The sequence below is a fragment of the Prinia subflava genome, chromosome 4, assembly GCF_021018805.1.
Source record: "Prinia subflava isolate CZ2003 ecotype Zambia chromosome 4, Cam_Psub_1.2, whole genome shotgun sequence".
Lineage (NCBI taxonomy): Eukaryota > Metazoa > Chordata > Aves > Passeriformes > Cisticolidae > Prinia > Prinia subflava.
In genome coordinates this window covers 59,473,859-59,501,009 of record NC_086250.1, presented here as the reverse complement: position 1 = coordinate 59,501,009, position 27,151 = coordinate 59,473,859, and the positions used below count along the sequence as shown (strand labels likewise).

At 37.6% G+C, this 27,151-nt stretch overlaps 1 protein-coding gene across 3 annotated transcripts in view; it reads left to right on the top strand.

The window, feature by feature from the left end:
- Nucleotides 1–27,151, top strand: part of SLC2A13 (solute carrier family 2 member 13) — a 159,179-nt gene that overhangs the window by 50,036 nt on the left and 81,992 nt on the right. For all 3 annotated transcript variants that reach the window (XM_063396854.1, XM_063396856.1, XM_063396855.1), the window contains exon 4: nucleotides 15,821–15,929. In XM_063396854.1, the coding sequence (XP_063252924.1) occupies nucleotides 15,821–15,929 (109 nt within the window). The remainder of the gene's footprint in view (nucleotides 1–15,820; nucleotides 15,930–27,151) is intronic.

The window sequence follows — 27,151 nt, the reverse complement described above, 5'->3', positions numbered from 1 at the left end:
TAGCTTTTTTACTTGAGGTGTCAAATCCAGAAGGGTACAGAGTCGTGTGCATTAGTCATTGAGAACAATGTCCTAAACTTTGCTCCCGTGTTAGCAGGAGGTAGTGATCAGCTCTGCGTTTGTGCTGGTTGATTGATGCTCTCTGTGATGGCATTGTGCCATTGGGTAACAGTTTTGGTGAAACAGTTTCCATTTAGTGGAGTGCACCACTTGTGCATGAGTGATGTGGTGGTGCATCTCAACAATATCCTACCCCAAGCTAACATACTTCCCAAAGGGTCAGTCTGGGCACTTTGCACGTGCTGTGACAGTGTTGCCATTATGGAAGAAAAAACTTGAGCTGGTGGAAGCCACAGCTGAAATTTCCCTAATAAGAGAGTCTCAGTAATCACTAACTTTGAAAAACCAGACTCTAAAAAAGAGCAGGGAGAAGGGAAGTGCTTTCTCTCATGTTAAAAGTGTAGTTTAATGACACTGTTCTTCTTTTCCCCTCACAAGGTTAAGTTATCTGATTAATCTTTCTGTTCAAACTTTTTTGGGCTATCCATGTCCAGAAAGATTTATTATTATTATGGGGCAAGCAAGACCAACAGATGCTCATCTTTGGCATACCTAGGAGGGATGGCTGAAATGTACATGAAATCTGTATACATATTTGTATACATTTATGGGTAAAATTTACCTTTCTTCAATTCTTAAAATTTAATATGTGCACTGAATGCAAGGAAAATGCTTTTAAGATGCAGTATCTGGATTTTTTGTCTTCTTTTATACATAAAATATGAAGTGTACTTCAAGAAGTAACTGATTTATTTGTGTAGTTTATTCTGAAAAGTCTTGCATTTATTCAGTTTACTTTTTTCTTTGATGCCAAACCACTGGTATCACAGTGGTGCTCTTTGAGAAAACAAGAGCAAGCAGAAAAGTAAACTCCTTTATTTGTGCTCCTTTTACTAACTGAAAAGTTATTTTCATGATTTGTTTTGGTTTTCAGCTCTTTAGTGTCTATGTGTCTTTGAGACTTGCCTTCCAGCATACACCAAATGTGAACAGTCAAAATTCATTGTTTCAGTGGCAGATTAATGTATTTATTACCATCTTAAATATTTCTTTCCATCCTTGTAAAATAAGGGCAGATGTTGGAGATGCAGATGTTAGATCTGTATCACAGTGCTTGAGACTGGAATAACTTATTTTGTTTTTAGTATAAAGACTTTCCTGGTTTAAAGCTGTACAGTGCATTTGTAGAAAATCTGTAATCTGTACAATCCTTGCAGTTGGTCTTTGTAGGTTCATGTCACAGGGAGTTACTGTCACTGATGAACTTTGAGATTATAAAGCAAATACCTGGACTTTTGGAGGAGTTTAGTGTAAGCAGAGTGTTAGGAAGGGTGTTAAGAGACTTGGTTTACATGTTGAAATTGTGTAACAAATGCTGGTCAGGAATGTTCTCCTACAGCAGTAGGAGTGTTAGGAGAGCTTCCTTGGCTGAAGAGTCAGGATGGTTCAGTGTCACCTTGTACAAGGGCGCACCAGCAGTCTGAAATGGTTACTCTAGTGTTGATGTCTCTTTTCTAGACACAACTGTATGTTTTTGCTATTGTTATGTCATACTGACTGCTTTTGAGAGCTTCTCTCTACCTGAAGCCTGGGAAGAGTGTGTCACGTAGGTGACATTTGTGATGATTGTCTTTGTCCACTGAGAATAGAAAAGCCTCCCATTTTAAATCAATGTCATTGAAATACCATCTATCAGACATGAATGGTGAAGTGAAATACTGCTCTTTCAATCACAGAATCGAATTACTGTCCTTCACTGAGGAAGGTCACATGTTAAATTAAAATCTGAATTCTTTTACTGTAGCACAGAAGGATGGCATTACTTCAATTTCTTCTAGCTGTGGTCACAGGTTAGTTTACAGAGTGAAGAATCAGTGTAAAAAATAGTCAGACCCTCTTCTTACAAGAAATAGCATCATGTATCCCATCTTTGGGGGGTTGCACTTCATCCATAAAATAGTGTGTTATTATATGTGGTGGATACTGGTGGAAGATTTGAGCACATGTTATCGAGTCGTGTAGCAGAGGATTTGTTGGGTGGTTTTGAAGTAAACACTTGGCTTGGCAGTGGCATAGGATGGCACTGTCACTGCAGGCCATCTGTAGAAAGCACAGAGGAAAGAGCAGTTGCCTGACTCAGCTGCAAAGCTTCCAGGTGCCAGAGCCAGATCTACCCTGCTGTGTCTTTTTCCAGTAAGGGCAACATGTGTTGATATCCTTTGTTGGTATGTGTGTGGGATTATGTCTCTGGATCGTTCCTCTCCCACGAGCTGCTGCCTCCCCAGATCCTTTTGTAGGGGATCTGTTTTTTTTGAAGAGGATTTGTTGTTTTTGTGAATTTTAGGTGTTTTTTTGCTGATAAAAATGTTGCTGGATCCCACATCTTTCCAGTGTCTATTGTGGGTGGTGACTTACAGCCTAACCTCAGTACTTTTCATGGGAAACTCGTGTGCTTTATTTTAATCGTAAGTGATATAGGACCACTTCCATTTTCACATGTTATTTTAAACACGTAGAATGTAGTGTGTTGTGTTTCTGCAAAATGCTCCATTCAGTCACACGGGTTTCACTGTCACCTGCATCACCTTGTCTGCCAGCTGCTGCCCCAGTACACAGCGTGACCCAAGCTGCTGCTGGATGCTGCCACATCTGGTCTAGAAGTGAAAGAGCCAGCATGTCATCTTCAAAGGTCTGCAATGCACCTGGAAGCAGCAGCTGTAAATGCCCTGATAGACTTGGAGTCAATGTGGATGATCACCAGTTGTATTGTCGTGGCATGAGTAAAGACTTTCTCGTAAGCCATCTCATGTGACAGCAGCAAATATTTTTCTTCAAAACTATCACTCGAAAGCACAAGTTCCTGCTTTGTTTTGTCCCAATTCAGTGCTGGCTCTTGCTCAGCTTCTTTAGAAGTTTTGTGGGATTTTCTTAATACTGCAAAGGATGGTTTGCAATATGGAAAAACTCAAAAGAGTGACGTCTTCAGTCAGTTGTTGTTAATTGGAGTCATCATTATCTACAGCCAATAGAGAGTACCCTTTCCTGTGGTGTTTCTAAGCACTGCCTGGTGAGGGAAGCATGAGACACAGAGGAGCTGAGGCCTCCTGAGCTGCTGTGAAATGGCCAGTGATCTGCAGGGTGCAGCTGGGAAGGGGGAGCTGAGCTGAGTGAAGCTGAGATGCTGCAGGGGACAGCAAGGGGGGGATGCCTGCCTTGAGACTTGCATTCAAATAGTCAGAAGGTGTATGCAGCTCTGACAGAAGAAACTCTGGTGGTGTCACTGGGAAGGAGAAAGTAGAATAATTTGTATTTGATGTGAAGGCTTGTATCTGAAACTATTACATTTAAAATGTACTAAAATAGTGGTCTTCCCTAGAGCTGGGACTAGCAAGACACATTGCAGTAACATTGATGTGCTGATCTCTGGAACATTCTCATTGCTGTTGGCTTTGTCACAATAATGTGTACCTAAACCTAAATGTGTTTCTGTTGGAAAAGATTTTTCTTTCAATTGAAAGCATACTTTTTGGAAACCGAGCATACTTGGTTTCCAAAAGCTTTTAGTAACAACATGCATGGTAAACACTTCTTTAAACCGATTTTGAAAGGTAAAACCCACTTTATTCAATCTCTTCTGAGGAACCTATACTAAAATTTTAAAATTTTTCCCTAGTTTTATGTTGGTTGTCCCCGAAAATCAAGGATGAAAGAAGATGGCATAGAACATAACCAACTCTCAGAACCTGTCTTTATTTTTCTGCTGTTACTCCCCTAAACCCTGTATTTTCTGTCACTATATACTAGGCTTGTTTAAAAACAGCCCTGATACAGAGAATAGGACCTTACAATTCTTTTGCAAAAAAAAATGTTCTGCAGAAAAAAAGTATTTTTCTGTTTCTTGTCAAAAGCTATCAACAGTAATTATGAAGGACATGGCATGACTTTCAGGTTTTACCCAGAACATGTAAAACTAGTAATGAGGAGGAAACTAAAAAGACAGGAAAAAACCCCCAAAACTTAGATCTCCAGGGAGCTGCTGCATGATTGAATACCTCGTGCTAATGTTACAAAATACTGAATTAATTTTGCCCTATATTTCTTCTAAATTAATTTTAATTAAAATGTAATAGTTCATATGAGCAGCTTATAATTGCTTTTTTCCTAGTGTGGTTTGTACAGTATCATTCCAGCTGCTATCACTAGAAGATGCATCGACTGTGTCTGCATTAGCATTTTGGCTCTGAGCAGCAGCATAGCTCTGCACTGAGTCTCTTCACATCTCCCATTCCATCCCCACATACTTTTTGATCAGATCAGAAAGTGGTGTCAGTGCCCATGGAGTAACTTCCTCTGGGGGACATTAAACCACAGGTCTGCTCCAGGGATTCATTCAATGTGCTTGGACTCCTTTGGAGATGTGATGGTTTAAATCAATGATAGAGTCTCAGGGCAGCTTCTAACAGTCCATGCATGGCAATGTTCTGCTTAGGGGACTGGCCTAAATCTAAATAGACATAAAACCTAAAAATGGCATGTCGTGAACATCTCTGGACCTCAGTTTCAAACAAGTTTGACCTGGTGATCCCTGCTACTGCACTGCCTTACTTGCTGAGATGCACACGGTCATACAGCTTCCTAAACTGTGTAATGCCCAGAGGAATTAATTCTCTTTACAAACAAGTGATTTTCTGTGTTAAAATACATTGTGTTGTTTAGTGTACAGGCATATTACCTGAAAGATAATTGAGTGCAGGGGTTATGTGCATCCTCCTCTTACCCCAGTTCAACTTAGCAATTCTCCAAGGATGGGAGGATTTCACAGTATTTTCTGTCCATAAGGGAATTACTGTCCTTTGTGGTGGAATTCATCTCCAAGTTACCATGCAATCACCAAACTTTTCTTGTAGCTTTCTTGTAGTTTAGTGTGTCGGATGTGGAGATCAAACTGTTTCTTAGTAACTCTGCAAGTTTCACTATATTTGATTTTAGATATCCATTATTATGTTATTATCCATTATTATTAGTTACCATTCCCTCTAAACAACCCTCTTAAGATACTTGAACAGTGATTACTGCATGCATTTGTTAGCTGATAGTTATCTCTGGCAAAACACTTCCAGAAATCCATTTATGACTGCTGACATATTTTGCTTTTTCCTTCTTCAATGCTTCTCTGCCAGTGTCTTCAACCTGTCTGTGTAGACACAAAGTGCATAAAGCTGTATACAGGGGGAGAAATGAAGTGAATTATCTTCTCAGATTAGCTGCAGAACCTGCATGATTAGCAGTGGTGATTTCTCTGTGACCAAGTGACAGCTCAGAGAAAGCCAGCAAATACAAGGTCAGTGGATTTGGAAATCCACTCTAAAACACAGGTGGCCTGAATTCTGCAGCTTTTTACCAGCTTTGCTCTACCTATGTTTTTGTTTACAAATTACAAGAATTTTTCCTTTCAGCCTGCTCAAAAGCTTTTTGTGGCATCTGGCAGAGGGCACAGTTAGGTAATGATACTTTTGCTGAGAAACATGAAAGTATTTTCCCTATCCACAGAAAGATGCAGATGTTTCTTATATCTAACACTGAAAATTAACTTCCATTGTTTCCTGACCAATCCTATGCCAACCAGACTGTTGTAACTCACTGGTGTTATGCAACAGTTTTGCCTTTACATTCATCAGTCTCTGCACCCTGACAAAATCTAAGTGAAGTAATTGTCCCCTCCCTTTTTTTTTTAGTTAAACAGGACCTAGGACTTGATTTTTTTTTTCTGCATATTTTAGTGCTTATCCTTCAAATACCTGTTTTTTGTAACAAGTTGTTTTGCCTCTGGAAAGTAGTTACACATCCTGGAAAAATAGCTCCTGTGCATTGTAGAAGATATGCATATCTGGGTAAAATTCTGACCCTTCTCTGTGCCACAGGTTATCTTTATGGCTGATCATGGGTGGGAAATCTATAATTTGCTCTGAAACCAAAAAAGTTACCTGAAATTTCAGCTATGCTAGTGGTATTTTTTCCTTCAAATTTAGAAAAACCATGTGCATGGGACACTGAAATGCTCTTTAGTAACCACTAGTTGCTGACCATATACTTCCACTTGGATGTTGAAGAGTGTTGTTTGAAGTTTGTCTGCACCCTGTTTGACTTCAGGTAGTGTCATTTCTTTTAGATAATGGTTAACTTAGAAAGAGTTTGAAAGCAGCAGAAAAATCTACTTCACTGAAATTACAAGGAAATATCTCAGAATTCCTGTATCTTCTTAAAAAATGGGTTTCAGGTCTCTAAATAATTTAATACAACCTTTCTGATCTTGCTATCTGCTAGATCTGTGAGGCCGCAGAGAAGCCATGGAAAGGCCTTTGCCCTGCGTGTGTCTACCTGGTAGTGCATATTTAACTGAGGAAATAGATTATTATCTTACACTCTGCTAGACTTCCAGCAGCTTTTTAAAGAATTGCCTCTTAAGATATTTTAAATGTGTAAGGAAACTGCTAATAAAGATGGCATTTATGCAATGGCATTCTGTCTTCATTATGCTGAAAATGGCAAAAAGGCTTTCCGCTTCATGTAAGACTATTTGCCTTACATTGCTTGGAGATTTATTCCATAATATGTAAGACACCTTGAACTCTCCATTATGAGTATTTATTAATGATCTTCCTGTATTTCTACCATATTCTTTGTTTTGAGATGAGGGTGAGAAAGCAAAGGGGACCAGAACTCCCTCAGTACAGCACTTAGCAGGCACAGAATGGTTTGGGTTGGAAGGGACCTGTAGAGATGGTCGAGTTCCAAACTCCTGCCATAGGCAAGGACACTTCCCACTAGACCAGGTTGTTCAACCCCACATCCAACCTGTCCTTGAACACTTCCAGCTTTTCTGGGCAAGCTGTTCCACTGCCTCACCACCCTAATAGTAAACAATTTATTTCTTCTATCCAATAGAATTTACCCTCCTTTTGTTTAAAACCATCACCTCTTGTCATTTCACTGCAGACCCATTTCACAGTGTCCCTCCCCATCTATCTCATAAGCCCCTTTTATATATTGAAAAGGTGAAATAAGCTCTCCTGTATTTCTTTGTCATATTTCATACCAGTTATGGAAGTTGTCAGTTTAGTATTCTACACTTGCTGTTTTCAATATTGATCTGTCTCTTCTGCAGAGGTTATAAATTCAGGGTAAAAGTTGTCGTCAAGTGTGATTGACAGGTTCTTGATTAATGAAGCCTAGTATTGAAATTGCAAGACATCAGCTGTTGGCAGTATGGAGATGATTGAGTTTTACAAGATTTGTATGTAAGGATGCTTTTCAGTCACTATTGTTTAAGATAACCATGAAAAGTGCCAAACTTACTTTTTCATTAGTACTGGTTGTAATAACCAGTACCATCATAGATCTTAGGAATGCTGTATGTTTCATGTAAGAATCTTGTGGATGACCTCTGAAGGTTCTCTGATCCAATCCCTAATCAAAACAGAATGAATTAGAGCAGGTTGTGCAGGAACTTTATCAGTGAAGTTTTTGACCATGACCTATCTGCATCTCTCTTTCTGTGTTTTTTCATTTTCATGTCATAAATTAAACAGACTTCACATCTGGTCCAAATTTTCTGCATCCCAACTTACCCGTTGCCTTTTGTCTTAGCCTTGCACACCTCTCTGGAACCTGGGTCAGTTTTCTCTTTTCCCCTCTGCTAGGTATCTGTAAACAGCAGAACCTTTTACCTTTACCTTCTCTTTCAGAGTGGAACAATCTCAACTGATTCAGCACCTGCTTGTATGTCACGTCCCCCAGCCCACCCACCTTGGTGTTCTGCTCCAGGCTCAGGAGGCACTGGGATGTGCTGCTCCTGCTGCAGGGCTGGCAGCTCAGGGTAGAGAGGAAGAAATGTTTCCTTGACCTGCTGACAGTGCTCCTGCTCCTCCTCCCAGGATGTGATTGACCTCTGTGATGAAAAACGTGGTGTTGTTGAGTGGCAATGGTTGCCTTAAAGCTCTTGGTGTTTCTGATAGAAGGTGGTTAGTACTAAAATGTAATAAATTAACTAGTGCTCTGAGGTAAGGTGTGATCTTAGGCTGCAGTTTGGTGAAATATTGGGGTGTGCACTCTGTCTTCAGTGAAACTCAACTTTGTGCTCAAGTTCAAATGCATTCCTTAAAATAAAAAAAATTAAGCAGTTTCTTAAGATGTACTATTTTCAGCTGCACAGTTTTGCTGTGCTGTCAACTACGTATCCATTGATGGTGCTGTCCTGTTCTTAAGAAGCCAAAGTTAAAGCACCTTAACTTTAACCTACAATGACTTTTTGATTTTTCTTCTCTCTAGATTTTGGAATTTAGCTGAGCTGTGCTAAAATTATATTGATTTCAAAGCAGGCTTTTGTAATGTGTTTAAATGTGGATCTCATCATTATTTTAACTTTTTTCCTTTTATTTTTAATGAATCTCTTATGCTAACAGCATCTGATTTTTAAAAAGTGAAAGGAATTTGTTAGGTTCCTAGATATACTGAGTTTTTAAACATTTTTAAGGTGATAGTCTAAGGTAAATATGCTATTAATAAAGCAAAAAATAAGTGATCAACTGATTATGTTCATAAATTCCCATGGAGACTTTCATTGACCTTCAGGCTCCTTTTTCAGTTCTATTAAACTTTCCTTTTTCCCCATTCCCTCTTGGGAATGGGTTCCTGTGTCTCATTCTTATGAAGGGCAAGAAGTAGAAATATATTTTTATGTTAAACTACTGGCTTCAGGCAGAAATAAAGATGTTTCATTTAGAAACAAGGGATAGAGGGGGCAAAATATATCACTAAACCAAGATATTTTGGCAGAAACAAATTGCAAAAAATGTAAGGCTTGAAGTGTGTTGTCTAGAAAATAAAATAAAATACTTGTATAGGTGTTAATACAGTAGCAGCTGGGAGGATCAGCTTGAGAGTAGACTACTGACTAGGAGGAAACTCTTGAGTAATCAGCTTTTTTAGGGTTCTTTTAATTGAAAAAGAGCAGCAACACACATCCCTAAAAAATAGCACTCCTGAAACTGCCCTGACTGCAGTTTTCTGTCAAGTCTCTTTCCTCAACTTAAAATGAAAGAAAAAAGCCTTCTAATTCCAGATTGCTAAATGCTCTGCCCTGCACTTCAATACTTGATGAGAGAGTGGGGTGGGAAGCTCCTCGGGCTGTTACAACACTTGGCTTATTTTGGTTGGTGCCTGCGTAATGCTCCTACATCACCTTATCTTTCCTCCTCTGCTTTCTGCAGCTCTAAGTGAGGGTCACATAACTCTTTCCTATGTGAGGCAGGAGTTCTGGAGCAGACCCTGAAAAGAAATGCTGATTTGCAGGCTGCAGATATGCACGAGTCTGCCTTAGTATCTGTTGCCTTATTTCTGAGGTACTTTCCACAGCTAGAAACAAATCACAATGTGATCCTTGCTTTTCTCTGTTCCCAGCCCAGTTTTCTTATCCATGAAACAGGAAAACCCCCCCCCACGCTCATTCCTCCACTCCACAGGTCACAGTGGGGTCTCTTTTCCCCAGTGCAGATTCTTGTTGGTCACTGTGGCCACTTCTCTCAACTCTCTCTGGCATTATATAAACAGCCACTCTTTGTTGTTTGTTGAGTTGTGGTTTCTCTAGTTTTAAAGGACTTCATTACAGCAGATTCTGTTTTCTGTAGAGAACAAGTCATACAGAGCCAAAATGCAGTCCTTTTTTTTTGCTTCCCTACTTGCCACTGCTTCTTGTTCTATTCAGAGCTGTTATTAATTGCTGCTGCCTTTGTGCAAGTACTCAGTCAGATAGATTTTCCATCACCAAAGCTTTATATCAAAGAATGTGGTATCAAAGAAAAGATTTTTTCCTTTTATAGATAAAAGAAAACATCTTTATTTTCAGAACATGCAAAGACCAATTCAACTTGCTGTCAAAAAAAATCTATATTAGGGTTTCTTTTCAAAATGTGTAGATTAAAAAAATCATTTGGAGAGACCATTTATTTGAAATACAGGTTTCCTGAGCAAACACAAAATCCCCTTCCAGTTTATCTAGGTGGAAAACCTCCTTGTTCAACATAAATCTCTAGAGTCTAGGTGGTTATATATAATTAGCTTTTATTTGCTTTTTGACTAGGCTGTCTGGTTAGAATAGAACCACAGAAAGGTTTGAGTTGGAAGGACTTCCAAGATCATTTAGTCCCATCCCCTCTGGCATGGGCAGGGAATCTTCCATAAGACCAGGTTGCTCAAAGCCCCATCCAACCCAGCCATGCACATTTCCAGGAATGGGACATTCTCAGCTTCTCTGGGCAGCCCCATTCCAGTGTCTCACTACTCTCACTGTAAAATATTTCTTCCTAATATCTCATCTAAATCTCTCCCCTTTTATTTTAAAACCGTTCCTCTTAGTCCTATCACTTGCTTATGCAAAAAATCCCTATCCCTCTTATAAGCTTTTAGGTACTAAAAGGTTGCAAAACCATCTCCTCAGAGCTGTCTCTTCTGAACAACCCCATCTCTCTTAGCCTGTCTTTGTAGGAGAGGTGCTCCAGCTCTCTGGTCATCTTGGTGCCCTTCTCCTCCTGTTCCTTTGGGCCTGCTGTGCTTCAGTGTTTGTCTTGTGCTGGGAACCCCAGAGCTGGACACAGCACTTCAGCTGGGGTCTCAGGAGGGTGGGGTAGAAGGGCAGAATCCCTTCCCTCTGCCCATGCTGCTCCAGATGCAGCCCAGGACACCTTTGGCTTTCTGTGCTCTTATTGCCAGGTCACATCCAGCTTTTCATCCAGGAGAATCCCAAGGGCCTCCGCAGCAGGGCAGATCCCAGTGAGTACTTCTGCCAGTCTGTATGCATACCATTGAGTGTTTTGCTGTGGAAAGCTGAAAAATGCTAAGACTCAGCTGTTAGGCAAGCTGACAGTCTTTTTTCTGTGGCTGATGGGGACCTGTGCTGTAAATAAAAAAGGAAAAAAAGTCTCAAGCTTTCTCAAAGGGTTAACAAACTACATGCAGTAGGAAGTTGCTTCCAGTGCTGGGGGTCGTTCTTCTAATCTTACTGGAAATATAAGATAGTGAGGAAGAGCATGGTAGTTAAGTAAAATTGGTTTGTATCTTCACAGGATAATTAATTCAGTTTTGATCTTAAAGCTAATTCAATTTTCTTTTGATTTGTTAGATTTTACAGAAAGGAAAAATTAATGAAGTTGATACTTACAGGAAATAATCATGTAATAGGCAAGGGGAGAGAAAGGGTGCTTCTTTTAGCGTATTATTCATCCACAGGAAATAAAAACTCGCTGTAAGTGCTTTAGAGTAGGAGTCAGAGGTGAAGGAAGATTCTGCAGATGATACAGAGAAGGCTGGACTGGAAGCTGTCATTTTGTAAGGAAGGGAAAACCAGAAATGATTCCCATGTTTGTCCCCTGTTATTGAGATCACCAGCCCAAACCTTTTTTTCGTCCCTGCTGTAGACCAGTTCCTTGAAGATTTATCTGAGTGGAAGAGAGGGCATTTGAACAAGAAAGATCCAGAAAACTAATCTGAATCTTTAGCTTAATTCATGCTAAACTGATGTGTGACTGTGTTGTTGCTTGGCTAAACATGCCTTTTTGGAAATGCAAAGAGTACAGAATGCTGGCAGGAGCCCTATAAGGTTTTAAGCTGTTGCTACAAGCTGTTACCTAGATTAGCTGGCAGAGGAATGTTTGAACCTGCAAATGACTTTGGCAGGGCCCAGTCTCTAACCATAGATTCCTGGCTGTGAAATCTGTACTAATAATTTGAGGGATGGGCAATCATAAGGTTTCCAGGCACCGAATGTCTGCCTGCCTTTACTGTGAACACAGTTGAAGTGAACACAGTTCATTTTCAGAAGGAGATATTAAGACTTCATTAATACCCATTTTTCTACTTCTTAGCTTTCATTATATAAGCTCCTTTTAGAACAAGGGGTTTTGTTGTGTTGCCTTTAAAAATCATCACATCTTTTAGTTGGCTGTGGATCATACCCAAGCTGCTATGATTGCCACACAATCCATTTTGCTCATGCAGATGAAAATCAAAATGCCTTATCAGGTGATTCATAATTTCCAAGCCTAACTTGTGGGTTATGCCTAGTAACAAGGATAACTGCTAAAATATAGGAAGCTGCCATTAACAGTTTCAGATAACCAGTCGTAAAATACAGTGTTTGGAGAGCATCACTCACTTCACAAGTAATGTTTTGACAAGAACAGCTTCTCCTTCCCTGTTTAGCTCAGTGTAAGCTAATAAGGGTTTTTTTTTCGGATGTGAAGCTAAACTTCCAAATTCTATTTTTGTTTTTTGCTTATAAGGATGAATGTCTATTTTGGTAGACAGTTTGGATTTTATTTATGCTATGAAATATCTACTTGGATCCCAGCAATCCACTTTGTGTATCACCACTTCAAGTAATGTCACCTTCAGCAGTATTCTTGTTTTTCCATTGCTCTTCATCTTGTGTTGTCATTTTGTATAGAGGAAGCTCCAGTTGCCCTTTACTGTAGCGTATTTTGAACCCTTGTAAATATTGTGTATTAAAGAAGTTTACTTCTGTTAAAGTAATTATCAGAAACAACAACACAAAAATTCAACAAAATCTATTCTCATTAAGTTCATCAAGGCATTAGGAGGTCTCATCATTCTGACTTAATTTTTATTCATAGATTAGAAGAAAGAAAACAACATCTTGTTGTTTTGTCAAGTTCAAATGAAGTGATTCTGATGCAGGAATATGTCTAAATGTTTTAGAGGAAAAGAAAACAATAATTAAGGCAGAAGTATCACTAACAAAAAAATGACTTTTTGGAGACAAATGGCTATTTTGTTCTTTGTAAAAATAGCCAATTTTTTTCTGTGACATATGTTTAAATCATCTGTTTCCCTCTAGTTCTATGGACAGTTAAGTTGTTCCATTTTTTAAAGGTATAATGGTTTTATTTTTTAGTGCTGTTTTAATCTGTTGTCATAACTAACAGCATACTTAAGGGTTATCAGAAACTATTGAAGTACCATTTAAATTTCCAGAAGGCTTATTTTCAGAAGAAAAAGGTATTTAATTCTGAAAACTTGTTTTGGTTTTCAGTTTTTAGTTTAAACCCATTTTCTATTCTTAAAATCTGTATTATGCCTAGAGTTTATTTTTAAGAACACAGTAACATTTGAACGCAACAATATGCATAAAAGGATTGCTGATAAACATATGCAAATATAGTATAGCTAGTTTCAGAGCTAGATAGTTTTAATAAAAAAGTTTCACACTCATTTGCTGTTTTAAAACCAGTTACCTCACAGTCGAAGTCCTTTGGGCTTTTTAGTTGAGTTCATAAAGCTCCTTTAATGCAGAGATTAGCAGTTTCTTTATTTCTTTCATTCCGTTTATTGGTTTGTAAACCTGAAGGCTGTGAATTTTATGAAAGAAAATCCTTTAATTATGTGTATGCCTATTGATATGTGGTGGTTGCCATGGTACATGTTTGGAGTGAAACTTTTTAAACACTGACTTGAGTATGATAATTTTTAGCATCATTTTTCTGATACAATTAATCAGAAGTCTGAAGAATTCCAAGTACTTACTGAATTTAGCTTGACTGGATGTTCCAAAGGTCTAAAGTGTAAAAAGTCCTGACCTAAAGGTCTAAACCTCACTACATGGTCTTAGCATTTCTGCAGGGCTGCACTTGAGATGCACAAAGTGATTCGTGTGATGGAGCTCTGCTGAGAGTTCACTACTCCCTCTGAGTTGCAAACCATTGTCTGAGAACAGCTGCTTCAATTTCTCTCTATTCACGTTAGCGCTTTCTTCCCCATTGTTTTGTACAATGCTGTATTGTGAATAAAGTTTCATAAAGTTCTGTCAAACAGCTGAGTGGTTCAGGAATTATTAAAAACCTTGCATCAGTTCCTTAGCACATTTCTGCCTCCTTTCCCAACAGTCCTTGCTGTAGAGCAAGGTCATTGATGGTGGAGTTGAAGATGTAGGTGTCTAAAATGTCCCTTGAAAGTAAAGATAGATTTTGAACTCAGTTAAGGACCTTATACAAAGTTTATGAAGAATGAAAGACCTCTCATAGGCATTCAGCAGCCTGGATTTACAACAGATGCTGCAGAATCGGTTGCCAGATACGATTTTTATGTCCAAAGACTCCGTGCTCAAATGTCATGCAGGGTATGAGAACCTTAGGGCTATTGTTTGTGAGTTAAACTTCGTGGGTACATGTATTAGGAAATCTTTTTTCTTTGTGAAATTTGAGCTCTGGCAGCAGCAAGTGCTGGCTTTGTTGCTTTTCCTCTGAGGAAATACTACTTTGAGTATGGAACCCTTGTCAGCCCAGTGATGGATGTGTCTTTTCTGAGAATATCATACGAGATCTATGGATTGACTTTATCTGTCCCTTGATTTTACTTGGAGACTTTTTGAGGTAGTGATGTGGCTAAATGGCAGGACATGTGGGCATGTGCACTGTCCAAATGTTAGTGTTAATTGGAAACCAGCTAGAAAATTTGTCAGACTGTATTCTGCTATTAAAGAAGCAAAGTTAAATGATGATGCAATGAGATATGAATTAGAAATATCATAATTTTAAACGAAAATAAGTTTTTCTTAGTTTTTCTTTTCTACTTATTTTTCAATGAAGAAATTGTTATCTAAACCCTCTTCTTGAGTCCAACTCCTGAAACTTTTCATAGCTTGCCAGCTTTCTGAAGCTGAAATTCTGCATGTAAATTGTTCTTCACTAATGGACTTGTATAGGATTTTTTACTGAATCAATACTTCTAATATTTTCTGTATGTTCAGGAAATACTGAAAATATAAAAATGTAGATCCTCCTCACCTCTCTATTTTTTATTTTTCTTTGATGGCAAATAGTTTGACTTACTCATATTGTGATTAGATGTTCTGAATGAGTATACCAGATGTGACAAGATGTATAAAAGAGAATTTTTCACCAGACTGTACTTGTGAAAAAGCACTAAAAGCACTACTCTGGGCAGAGAGGAGTTCAAGTAAATACTGTAGTCAGGGAATTAAAAGTTTTACCTATTATCCCTTGGCTTTCTGTATTATTACTGTTTTTAATAGGATACTTTTAAAGTCTTAGAGCTTTCTGTTAGCCAGAAATTTTTGTGGGGTTTTTTTTTTTTTTCTTCATTGGGAGAATGTTGAATTCAGCCTCATGCCATTGCTCTCAAAGGTATAGAATAAATGTAATTAATTTCTCCTCCCTCTGCTGGCCTTTGAGCTATGCAGAGCAGATCTATGCAGTACTTTCAAAGTTCCCACACCCGCAACTGATTTGTGAATTGGGGCTTTTAGGGACTAAGGAGAACACTTCAATATCCAGACCTGAGCAGTGAGTAATGGCATTTCTGAAATAACCTCTCAACAGCAATGGAAGATTTTAGGAAGGAAACAACAGTGATATTTTGTGATAACTTTTGAGTACATTCAGTTGCAGCTGATGTGTAATCTGTTAGTGTGATATAAGGAGAGCTGTACATTTCACTGGTAGTAGACAGTGTACAAAAAATGGTTTCATTTTTTTGCTTGGGCTTCCTGATAATCCTCTTTGTAGTACAGTGCAGAAAAGCAGATCTGAAATTGTTCAAAAATAATTTAAATAATTCGAGTTTGCTTGAAACTAAGGTGCAAAGTCAGCTATGCCTGGCAACATTGTCTTGATAGTGATCACTTAAGAACTATTATGTATTCTTTTGTTGTTGTCTTGTTTTTTTTAAGCTGGACCTGTGATCTGCAGAATGCTAACATACCCTCCAACTCGAAGAGCCTTAATTGTGGGTTGTGGTCTGCAAATGTTTCAACAACTGTCAGGGATTAACACCGTCATGTATGTATTTCCCAATTGCTTCTTTTTATAAAGTATGAGAAAAAAAAATCAGTTAGACCATTTACAGTTATAGATGGTCTTCTGGACAAAGTCTGAAAGGTGAAAAATTGAGTGTGAGAGCTGGAATGTTGGTTTGAAATCCAGATGTTGACATATTTGGCATCACAGTAAATTGGTACAAGACAATGTTTGTGTAGGGATAAACATTTTTATAGACATGAGAATACAAACTGTATTCTGAGAGATGCCTTATTGTGTTAGTGTTTCTGGTCAAGGCTATGTATGTCTGGTCAAGAAAGCACATTTATGGTTTGACTTTTTTGCTAATAGATCACAATAAGGTGAGGATTCAACTAACCATGTTAATGAAGTGGAACATTACTGTGAAGTGCTAAAGGATGCTGAGGGAAGAAACATTTCCTGCTTTTACATGGTTTTGTTATGTGCATGAAGACTCAGTAACTGTGGAAGTGAGGGATGATGTATTGGGTTTTCTGACAAGCTGTCAGCTCATAACAGGAGTAGCTCTTGACAAATGTGCCATGTGCAAGACCTTGTTTAAGATGAAATTATTGTTGGGTTACCCTACAGGACTAATCATAGTGAATATAGTTGACATATTGTTTTAAGAGCAAGTATAAAATATATTGCCGTAACAATTTACTGAGAAAACTATGCCTTAGGGAGCATACATCTTAGGAAATTGTTAAAAGGAACAGCTAAAAGGATAAGGCTTTTAGTGGTATCAAGAGCTACCATATTAAATATTAGAGTAAACACTGCCATCTGTCACACTGGAAGCAAAAATGCCCCAGACTCAGTATTATTAAACTGCAAAGGAGGGCAATCTGTACCAGGTAAAGAAAGATTCGTAAAGTAGGAATTGTAAGCCAGTGTGGGAAACACTTGGACACCAAACCGGTAACCTATGTGTGAAAGCCAGAAGACAGGCACAGAAAGAGCTTTCATCAATTTTTCAGACACATCAGAAACAAGAAACCTCACAGTCTCCAGGCCCTATAAGGATCAAGACATTGGGAGTACACTAGCAGAAGATAAGTGTTTAGCACCAAATCTCACAAAGACACTTTTGCATTTGTGTTAATTATAGAGAGTGTAGAGAAGCTTTTTGCACTAGTGCCTACTTAAGGTGTCTCAGGTGGTCTGCTTGACACTCGAGTATTAGGGGAAAACTTCTAGAGCAAGCTGATTAAAAAATAAATTAATCAGGATACACTCAACAGGTCTGGAGTAATTTGCATCCATAATTACTGAATTTGGAAATGTAGCATAATTTGCATGAAGCTACAGCTCAGAAAGTTTTATTTCTGTTCTTTATCAAAATTAATTAGAACTTCATAGAATCAAATACATGTTTATAAATATGAAAAATGAACATGTGCATGTACAATATAAAACAACAAAGAAGAGCCAACATGATTTTTGTTGACAGATTATAGGTTGCTTGCATGTGAGTCCATAGTTGCATTTGAACTGTAAATCTTACATGAGTTAGCCATCCTAAACAACCATGACAGCTGCAGCCAAAGTTTCTTGGAGAAATCATACAGTCACAAATTTGAGAAGTCCTGTCAGGTAAATAACTATTTAAGATAGGGAAAAAAAGGGTGAGAATAGAAGATCAGTTATCACAAACCAAGAATAGACTCCTACAGTGATCTATATGAACATCTTTGCTGCTTTAATAAATCTTTGAAAGGGGCTAAACAACAAAATGACAGCTTGTATTCATACAGGATTCATAATATAAAGGTCCCCCAAATCTGTGAACATGAACAGTTGTGGGAAGATAATGCAAGATAACAAATTAGTGGAATGGCAAGTGCATTAACTGTTGAATATTATTCAATAATGCCTGCAGGAGGGAACTGGGTAACTAACATGCATGGCAGTCTAAATTGTCACTACTCAAAAAAGAGGGCTTGCAATTGCATTATCATTCTGTACAAACATCATGATGATATCCATGACCAACCTTGAAAAGTACAAACAGTTGCAGATGTCCTTTCTTTCAATAAGAGCAAACCAGGTTATGTGTGGGGAAAGAGATACCTGTGTTTGAACAGGATGATCAGAACTCTGCAGCTTGGAAAAAAATGAGGTCAGAAGAAATGCAAGAGGTATATAAAGCTACTAATGTTAGTGAGAGGATGGGGAGAGGATGGTTATTCATAATTTCTTCTAACACGTTTTTGATGACTCCTAGCTCTTACCCAGCAGTAGGTTTAAAATAAGCATTTTTTCATGCAACACATAATTATATATTGGAACTCATTGCTACAGGATGTTACAGATGCCAAATGTAGAAATACATTTAGAAGTTAATTAGGGAAACTTACATAATAAACATTATTAAAATGTTATGAAATGTGGTGTGCATGCAGTCTCTGGCCAAGGACAGTCATTCTCACAATTTGGTTCTCACTGCTTTGGGATGCCTTATTAAGCTAGAACAAAAACTTGACAGTTCAGAAGGCTTATAACACTGGTAGGTTGACACTGGTTTGTTTATTTTAAACTTACTATGTTTTAAAATTTCAAACTCCTTTCTATGTAGGAGGTTTTACAAATAGTTTGGAATTGACCTAATTTACTTGTGGATGTGTAGGAGGACAGAATTACAACTATAAAATATGGTTGACTTTCAGCTTTAAAATAATAAAATGCCTATAATAAACACATGAAGGCACTGTTGTTAAAGGACTGGATTGTCAACCATTTGCAATATCCAGTCTCTTTTAATGTTCCAGTATAGCTGAAGTTTTAGTTATCAGGTATGCAAGACAAACATTCCCCTGTGAAAGTACATTTTTCAAATACAAGTAAGCAGCTTGTCTGTTGATGGTTGCTTACATAGAAATTCGTGATTGTCTTTTAATGCTGTAATTGGATGGTACCTTAAGGATCTGTCAGATTGTATTAACTCTCTAAGCACTAGTTTTCTCTTTATAGTGTTTAATTATGTCATTCTGGGATTGCTGCTCTCTTACAGCATGAAAGCAGGCATTGCTTATGGTTGAAGGGTCTTGTATTGTGTGGACTTTCCTTCAGTGGTTTCTCAAAAAAAGACATGAAAAGTGTTTTGACAGTGGATATTCAGTGTACCTTTGCTGCTACTGTAAATTCTTGTTTATTGGCCCCTTTTAGGCCATAGAAGAAGAGGCTCATGACCCCGACTTGCCTGGCTTTCCATGGCAGAGAATTTAGCCTCTGGTGCCCTCTGACCAGTTAACATGGCAGCATCCATGACAGGCCCTGACTTGTTCTAATCTTCTGGCTTGAGATTTTCTGTTCTTTCTGCTATAAAATAATTTAACCTTGTATTTGTATGTTTAATCTTGTATTTTACTGTAAGAAAAGTAAGGCCATCCGAGTGAATCTGTGTGTGGAAAGCTCATTTAAACCCTCATAATCAAATTACAAAGGGACAGGAAAGTATAAAAAAATAACACTATTGTAGAATGATTTAATACTTCCCCAATTTGTATATGCTTTACTGAGTAACTCCTCAATTTTAAAAAAGAAAAACTTGACTCAAAAATTATGGATGTTAGAGGAATTTTGCAGAGGTCTAAAAATATTCACTGAGTGTACCCATTAGAAGAAGAGATGCCAAAAAGCAAAACTTATCTACAAGAAACAAATATTTTAAAGCAGTAAAAATCTAGAGCTTCCATGCTTAGTAATTCAGTAATCTGGCATAAATTTTCTGGTTAAAAATTGGACATCAGTAGTGAAGCCAGTGAGAGCAAGCAATAAAGTCCGTGTGTAGTTGGAGTTCTCTTTAGGATGGGGAGAGACAAACCAGAAGAATGGCTGTAAGAATTGTTGAAGGCTGTGCTCAGCCCTTTTCATTGTGCAATAAACTGATCTGGATTTTGCACAGAAATAGTTTCATATCCTATTTGAAAACCATTTGTTATACACATGTATGTGCATGACATCCAGCCGTGAGGAACCAGAAACTCATCACGAACAGGATGTTACTGAATTGGTGAGAACAGTATGTGGAGCAACCTCTGCATTGAGGAGGTGGATCTAAAAGAGAAGCAAAATGTAAAAATAGGCTAAAGAAATTGTGACTGTCACAGGAACAAACTCTAGCGTGATAAATTTAGTCAGCAGAAGAATAAAGCTCAGTGACCTATTGCTTTGATTCCTTTTTTTCCCCCTAAGAACAAGGGATCACTGCTGTCTGATGGAGTGCCTGACGCAGAACAAATGTTTCCTTTTTGTCATGGCTTTTTCCAGCTTAGCTGACCCATTAAAGTCATACAATTTTAGACAAGCATCTCTCACACTGGTGTGAGCAGGTCTGAAATGGTTTAACTTCTCAGGTTCTTTTCTCATCTCGAAAACAGAAGCTCAGTGTTTCAAGCCTGAAGCCCAAATCTGGTTTGCAGGAGACTGAGAAAGGCCTTATGAAGGAAGTTATATTCCAGGGGAATAGTTACTACAAGTTAGGTTTTTAGTAGTAATGTATCCCAGAATTTGGTTAAATCAGTGATGTTAGGATATTTTCAAGCCCAAGTTGCCCATAGGTAAAACTTGGGGGAAGAGGACCGTTTTGAGGTAAAACTTGAAATTAATCTTTCCTATGAGTTTCTTACAAAAAAAAAAAAAAATTAAAAAAGGAAGAAGTTCCATTTTTGGGGGGTGAGAGGAAGAGGGGACTTGAAGGATTTGAACTGTTTCACTTTCTGTAGTGAAAACCATCAGTGCAGGTTGTATCTTTGTGCTCATGTTCTTGCAAAACTGAGACTTCTGAAAACATTTCTGGTAATGTACAGCCTCGTGGCAGTAAAAAAACCTCCAAACCATGGGGAAGAAAGGTTTTGGAAAAAATCCCAGGTTATCTTGAATACTAGGCAGTAATTTAGCCATAATTGGAGGGAGTTCAGTATTGTCTTGTCAGAATTGCTTGCAGGAGATATGACCTGAGCTGGAGATTCTGCTCTTTGAGAGGTTTGGTGTCTGTTCCAAATGACTGCCTATGCCCTCAAGACTATAAATCTGAGATAAGATTGAAGAGATAGCTGTATCATCTTGATTATTCTTCCTCTCACAATACTTTAAGTAGACTTGATGAAAGCCAGACAAAATACTTTGTTCTGTAGTTGAAACACTAAGTTTGATGTGGTGCTAATTTTGTAATTTGCCATTATCTTTTCACATTGTGTTAGAAAATCTTTCTGCAACAGGAAAGTGGTATAATGTGTCAATAGGGAGAGCATGTGGCCTTCAGCATTTTTGCTAAGCTATTTGCAGGTATATAAGATCTGTTATTCCTATTTAATTTATTTTTTTTTTATTTCTGAGATATCTTTGCATCTTCTAAAAGTTAAGTGAATCCACATATAAAATGCATTTGTGTTTGGATTTGGTCCTCAGATGCTTTTGAGTGCTTTCCTAACAATGTTGCTTTTTAAATTTATGCAAGCAAACAAAAGAACCATAAAAAAGGATGATAAAAAGAAGCATCTTTTTTCAGCTGGAAAGAAATAGGCAGGGAAATAAAATACTATAGGGAGAAGGAAAAAAGCTCAGAATAATGAGAGAGGAAAAAGAAGCTGAATAGAAGAAAACAAATACAAAAGAGGACAAGAAGAGGTTATGTAACAAGTGGAAATTTAGAGTTTGAAGATAAGAATATAGAACAATTAATATGAAAAGTGAAAAAATATTGTACTGAATGTGAATGAGAGAATGGAAGAAAATAGGAGTAGGACTGGGAAAGAAGTCAAGATACATCTGGAGTTTAATAGAGACCAGAGAAGAATTGAATGGAAAGCACATTTCCTGGCAGGTTTAATCTCCAGGTCTGTTGTGTAGCACTTTCAGAGCTGAAACCTGCAGGCACCTTGCTGTAGCCTCAGAACCAACTGGATACTTCTGCTTAACATAAGTGTGAGCTCAATTCCCAGAGGAGTGGTGAAAGTCAAGATTCTTGAAGACTTCTTTTAAAGACAGGAAACTTGTCTTTAAATTCCAATTTTTAAATTTCTTTGAAATGAAATACTGAATAGGGAACATTGGACAATATCTGACACGTCTGACTGCAGATAAACTTTTCATTTTTTTAGAGATCCTTGAATAAATACCTTTTTTTGTGAATTACCGCACAAGTAGTAGCAACCTTCCCTCTGTTTCTGCATCAGCAGCCATATAGAGATTTATAATTAATGACTGAATGTATTTACAGTTTATGACAGATTTATAATGAATAAGCTGGTCGTTGAAATGAGGTTTTCCTAGAGCATTGGTTGTTGTTTTGAATATTGGAAAATAGTTGCTGAGATCTGTAAACAGAAGTTCTACTGGCAAGAAGTAATGGTGATTCACATTTTTGTTGTGATTTGTATTCAGGCATTGACTTTTAATGTTGTTTAGGTTTCTATTGTGTGTATTGTATGTTGTGTGTTCTCTGGCTATGCATTTTGAAACAAAATCCAGAAAATAGCGTACTGTATTTAAAAAAGAACAAACCCAACAAACAAAACCAAACCCCAAGCTGACACAATGGTAAATGTCATCCAAGTTGCCCAGCAGTTACTGAAGGAGAGTACATTTTATTGTACTGTTGACTGAAATTCAAATTGAGCACAGTAACTCCCAAGCAGAATGTGTGGCATTTGTTTTTGGATGGCCAGTAGCTTGTCGCCTCAGTTTTTTTGAGTACTCTCAGACCCAACTGGGCTTTAAGTCTGACTAAAGGAGGGATTATTGAATTAATGTTCTTTCCAGGTGCAAACTTTGGAGTATTGTCAGGATAATTGAGAAGATTTGGTAATTGACAAGTCTGATTTTCTCTGATGACTCCATGACATTAAGGCTGCTGCCTAGTTAGGTTTTCATCCTTCAGTATTTTGTTGCAGATAAACTGTCCAGTTTATATCTTTATTTTAAATTTCGAATTTTCCTCTTAGGCTTTAGACATGTTTAATAAAACAAAAAGAAACTCTATGTTGCACATCCACTTGCTTTTCAGATAATAATCCATTAGAGACTTTTTACTAGGTTTTCATAAATTCTTCCAATAACATTTTTTTGGGGGGAGGAAACCCTTAATTTTACCATTTTATCCCTCCTTCATATTGCAAGATGTTTTAGATAGTACTATGTGCAAACTGATCATATAAAATACTTCAGTGGCATACAGATGCTTTTATATAGACTGCAGGTGTTTTTGGATGAACAATTAAACAGAAATCCAGTCTAGTCAAACACTCTAGGTGAGGTGAGTCTCCCATTACACCAGCTGTCTCTGTTGTATGTGCTATACAGAAATAATGTGATTAAGTTATAACAGCTCTTGAGAGGAACAAATTGTAGTTAATAAGCAAAATTATTTCATATTGCGCGCTGTAAAACATTCTAAATGCGAGTTTATGGAAACTGCCTTTATCAGTTTCATAGTACTTAGAAAGGAAAATGAAACTCTGACTCAGGCTTTTTGAAAGTTTTGCATGTTCAGTTGTGGATGCTGGCAGAGAAATTTTTAGGCATCAGGAGCAGTAGAACCTGAAAAGCAAGTCAGTCTTTCCCATTCATTGCTCTGGAGGAAGACATTCCAAACAATTTCTAACCTCTGCACCTGCTCTTTCTGCAATTTGTTCACTTGCAAAGATGTTTATGAAAGGATGTTGGTCTGAATGACCAATCAAGTCCAATTGTACCGAAGCAGTGTATAAAAAGACTGTGTCTTTTAATAAACATTTGCTATGCCCTCCAAGAAGATTGGAGTATATTATTTCAGCAATCTCAAATATAATAATGATATTCTGGAACCACCTTTCCATAGGCAGTGTACTGTTACCACAGCTGAGCTTGTTTCTTTTAAAGTAAAGAGCGCACTGAAAATAAAATATATTAAAAAAAACCAGCTTCACACATCTGGTGGTCACCAAGTTGTACATATTGGACACAAGTTTATTGTACAAACAGGCTTATACAGTATTTCTTCCATGCCGTGTAACATACATGATGATGATGATTATTATCATTATTAATAAATTTTAATTATTTTCCCCCAGTAAAATGGTAGATCTGAACTAAAGAATTAGTTTGTTTGTGAAAGTCTGTCCATTAAGTTTGAAAAATTATCACACAACCTTCAGAGAGAAGCGGTGACTTTGGGACTATGGCCAAGGACAATTGGCCTCAGATTTGGAGTTGAAAGTGGCTTGAAGTGCAGAGCCTTAGGCTGGGCAGAAGCAGTTCCTGTCAACAGTTGAGATGCTGTGTGAGTAACAAGAAATGTGAAATTCCCTTTCATCACATGCTCTCAGCAAGAACCCTGGGCAGTATTTACAGCAGCTGTGACTTGGCAGAGCCAGTCCTTTCCCTTCCCTCTTTGTTTGCCGTCAGCTCCCTGGCAGTGCAGGCCAGGGAGGAGCCCAGTTTCTCTGGACCTTGCTCTGATGTTCTTCCTTCTTCTCAGTCATTAGTAAATGCTGATTTGGCAAGGGAATACCACCTAGTAAGGGTAGTGTGCCTTAGTAAATCTTCTAGGAAGTGGCTGAAACATAAATCTGTTGATGATAGGATGCCAATAGCTTTATCCATTAATTAAAACCAAACAAGCCAGCACAAGATATTGGTTAAGGAACACTGCAGCAGGCCTGAGGAAAAAACCATAGCTCTTTGTTCTACAGGCAGGATGCAGTGCAGGCAGTAGTGACTTGGTGTTCAGAGTGTAATAAACGCCAATCACTTGCTTTTGGAATTTTTGAAAATTTAATAAAAATAAAAATGGCTATAAAAAAATAGTAATACAAATACAATAATAAAGGTTAAACAATTTAGAGTTAGGACAATTACTGAGACAATAATAGTGAAGAGTACAGCCCAGGCTGGGTCTCCTCTCCCTAGACCAAAGTCAGCAGGAGAAGGACCCTGTTACAGTAAAATTCTCCTCTTAAGAGGAGTCACTTCATGATTATGCATATTTTATTTAAAACAAAACAAGTTATCTGGTCCTTGTCAAAAACCCTCTGCTAATCTCCCCAGGCGCCTTTGAGTCTGGGTTCCACTTGAAGTGGTGGCCTTTGGTTGACCAGGAAGGCATAAATCTCTCTCTCTCTGGAAAATTTAGGGGTTTCTGTAATTGTTATCTCTGTGCAAAGAATTTCCTGATTATCTTCTCTTTCTCTTGAGCTAAAAAAGAATATCTCACACACATAGTTTTTATTTTTGATTACTACAGCTTAATGTTAATTACAAAACTACATTCACTATGCTATTCAAAAGTTATTACAGCATAACTTTTCAACCTAGCATAATACATATAGTAAATATCTGCATAGAGCCATATAATGTGCATTTTTCACAAGAGTCATGGAGAGGGATGGGAAGAGAAAACAGCTGGGTCATGCACTGGGCATCCAGTATGGCTCTACTCTTGTGCAAGAAAAAGGAGCAGTAGTTAGGCCTTAGCCTTCATCTTGGTCTTGTACTTAGCAGCAAACTGCAAGACTGAGTGACCTGGATGGATACAGGCCCCAGAAGGCAGTTCCGTAAAATTGAACATTTTTAAGGCAGTTATATTGCTAAAGTTTATGTTTCATTTACTGTGTTTTAAAGATAACACCCATTTTTTAGAATTTGTTGTTTAAAAATTGGGTTTTTTAAAATATTCTAGTGTGTGTTTATTGGGTGGCCTGCAAAACCCTGAAAAGCTTAGGGGTTTAATGATTTAGCTCCAAAGGCTGTACTTTATCAGCTGAAATAATTTTAAGAGGGTAGTTAGGATACAAGTAAAAAACTGTATCTGTATTAAAAATGTGTCACCTGTGTGTCAGTGTTGCTAGCAATAAATCCACACTATGTTAAATTTCCACTAAAAATATAAAATGAAACCAAAGCTGTTTTGTCCTGTTTTGCTGCCCTGCTGGTTTAAAAGTTAATTCATCTGAGTCAGTTTAAAAGTATAGATTTATAATTTGCCACAAAACAAAGAAGTTAAAACTTGAAATTTGGGTTATCTGGCCAATGCCATATGCCAATCTGCAAGGTTCCCTCTCAGGCCAGAGCTTCTCACTGCTAATGCCATTTCTCTGTGCATTTTGTGTTCTTATTCCTTTTGAAATAGAAAAGGAAAATCACAGCTTTAGGCCACTTAAAAGAAAAAAAAAAAAAACTATGCAACAAGGCAGTGAATCACCATGGAGTAGTTAACTAGATTAAAGCTATAAAATACACTTCCTAGTTAAGCTGCTTGTGTTGATCAAACTAACCAGAGTTTTTGGAAGATGGTTTTTACAGGTACATCCTCGTTCTAAGTGTTGGAGATCAAAGGATAGGTAATTCAGATATAAAAATTTTGAAAGCTTGAGTATTAGAAGATCAAGGAAGCATTCAAAGATGATATATAATGGGACTATTGGGATGAAATAAGGTAAAGACTAGAATGATTATTGGAACATAGTTCAGTGCTTAGAAGTACTATACTGAGTGTCTCAAGGGAAGTAGGAAACAATCATAGTTTCTAATTGCTTAAACTGTTACAACAATAGAGAAATAGAGAAATAACATACTTGGGGGGTTTGGTGTTGAGTTTAGTAGATATACAGTAGCAGATTAATGTAATTTTATAAGTAAAGGCTAATTTCCTTTAAATTAAACTTTTATATCCCATATCTTTGGATAATTCTCATAATCTAACCATTTTTTGTTGAAAAAGTAGAAAATCAAACACACCCCCCACCTAAAACCTAGGCAAACTTAAATAATTGTAGAATGCCAAAAACGTGAAATGACGTTGAGGGCTTGTTTGCAGTATAATTTTCATTAGGTTAAAAAATAAACAATGAAAAACCTTCTGAAATTGCACAGGAGGCAGGATAAGGGTGCTGATGTAAGGTATTGTAAGGGGCATTTAACTCTAGGCTCTTGTTCTGTTTTGAAGCACTGGATTTTTTTTCATTTCCTAAATCTTGTAAGTATTAGTGTTTTTCCTTATTTGTCTGGTGCTGAACATCTGCTTTGTTGTGGGAGTTTTGTGTTGTTTGGGTTTTACCCTCCCAAATCTGGACCTTTAAATCAATGAGTTAAGAATGACCACATGAAATATTTTCTTATATACTGTCTTTTTGAGTTCTATCCTGGGTTACTGGTTAGAAGAATATATACTAAAGAATGGAAAAGCATGAATAAAAGTAAACCTCATGGTGTGACAGCTGCAAATTATTTGCCATGGTCTG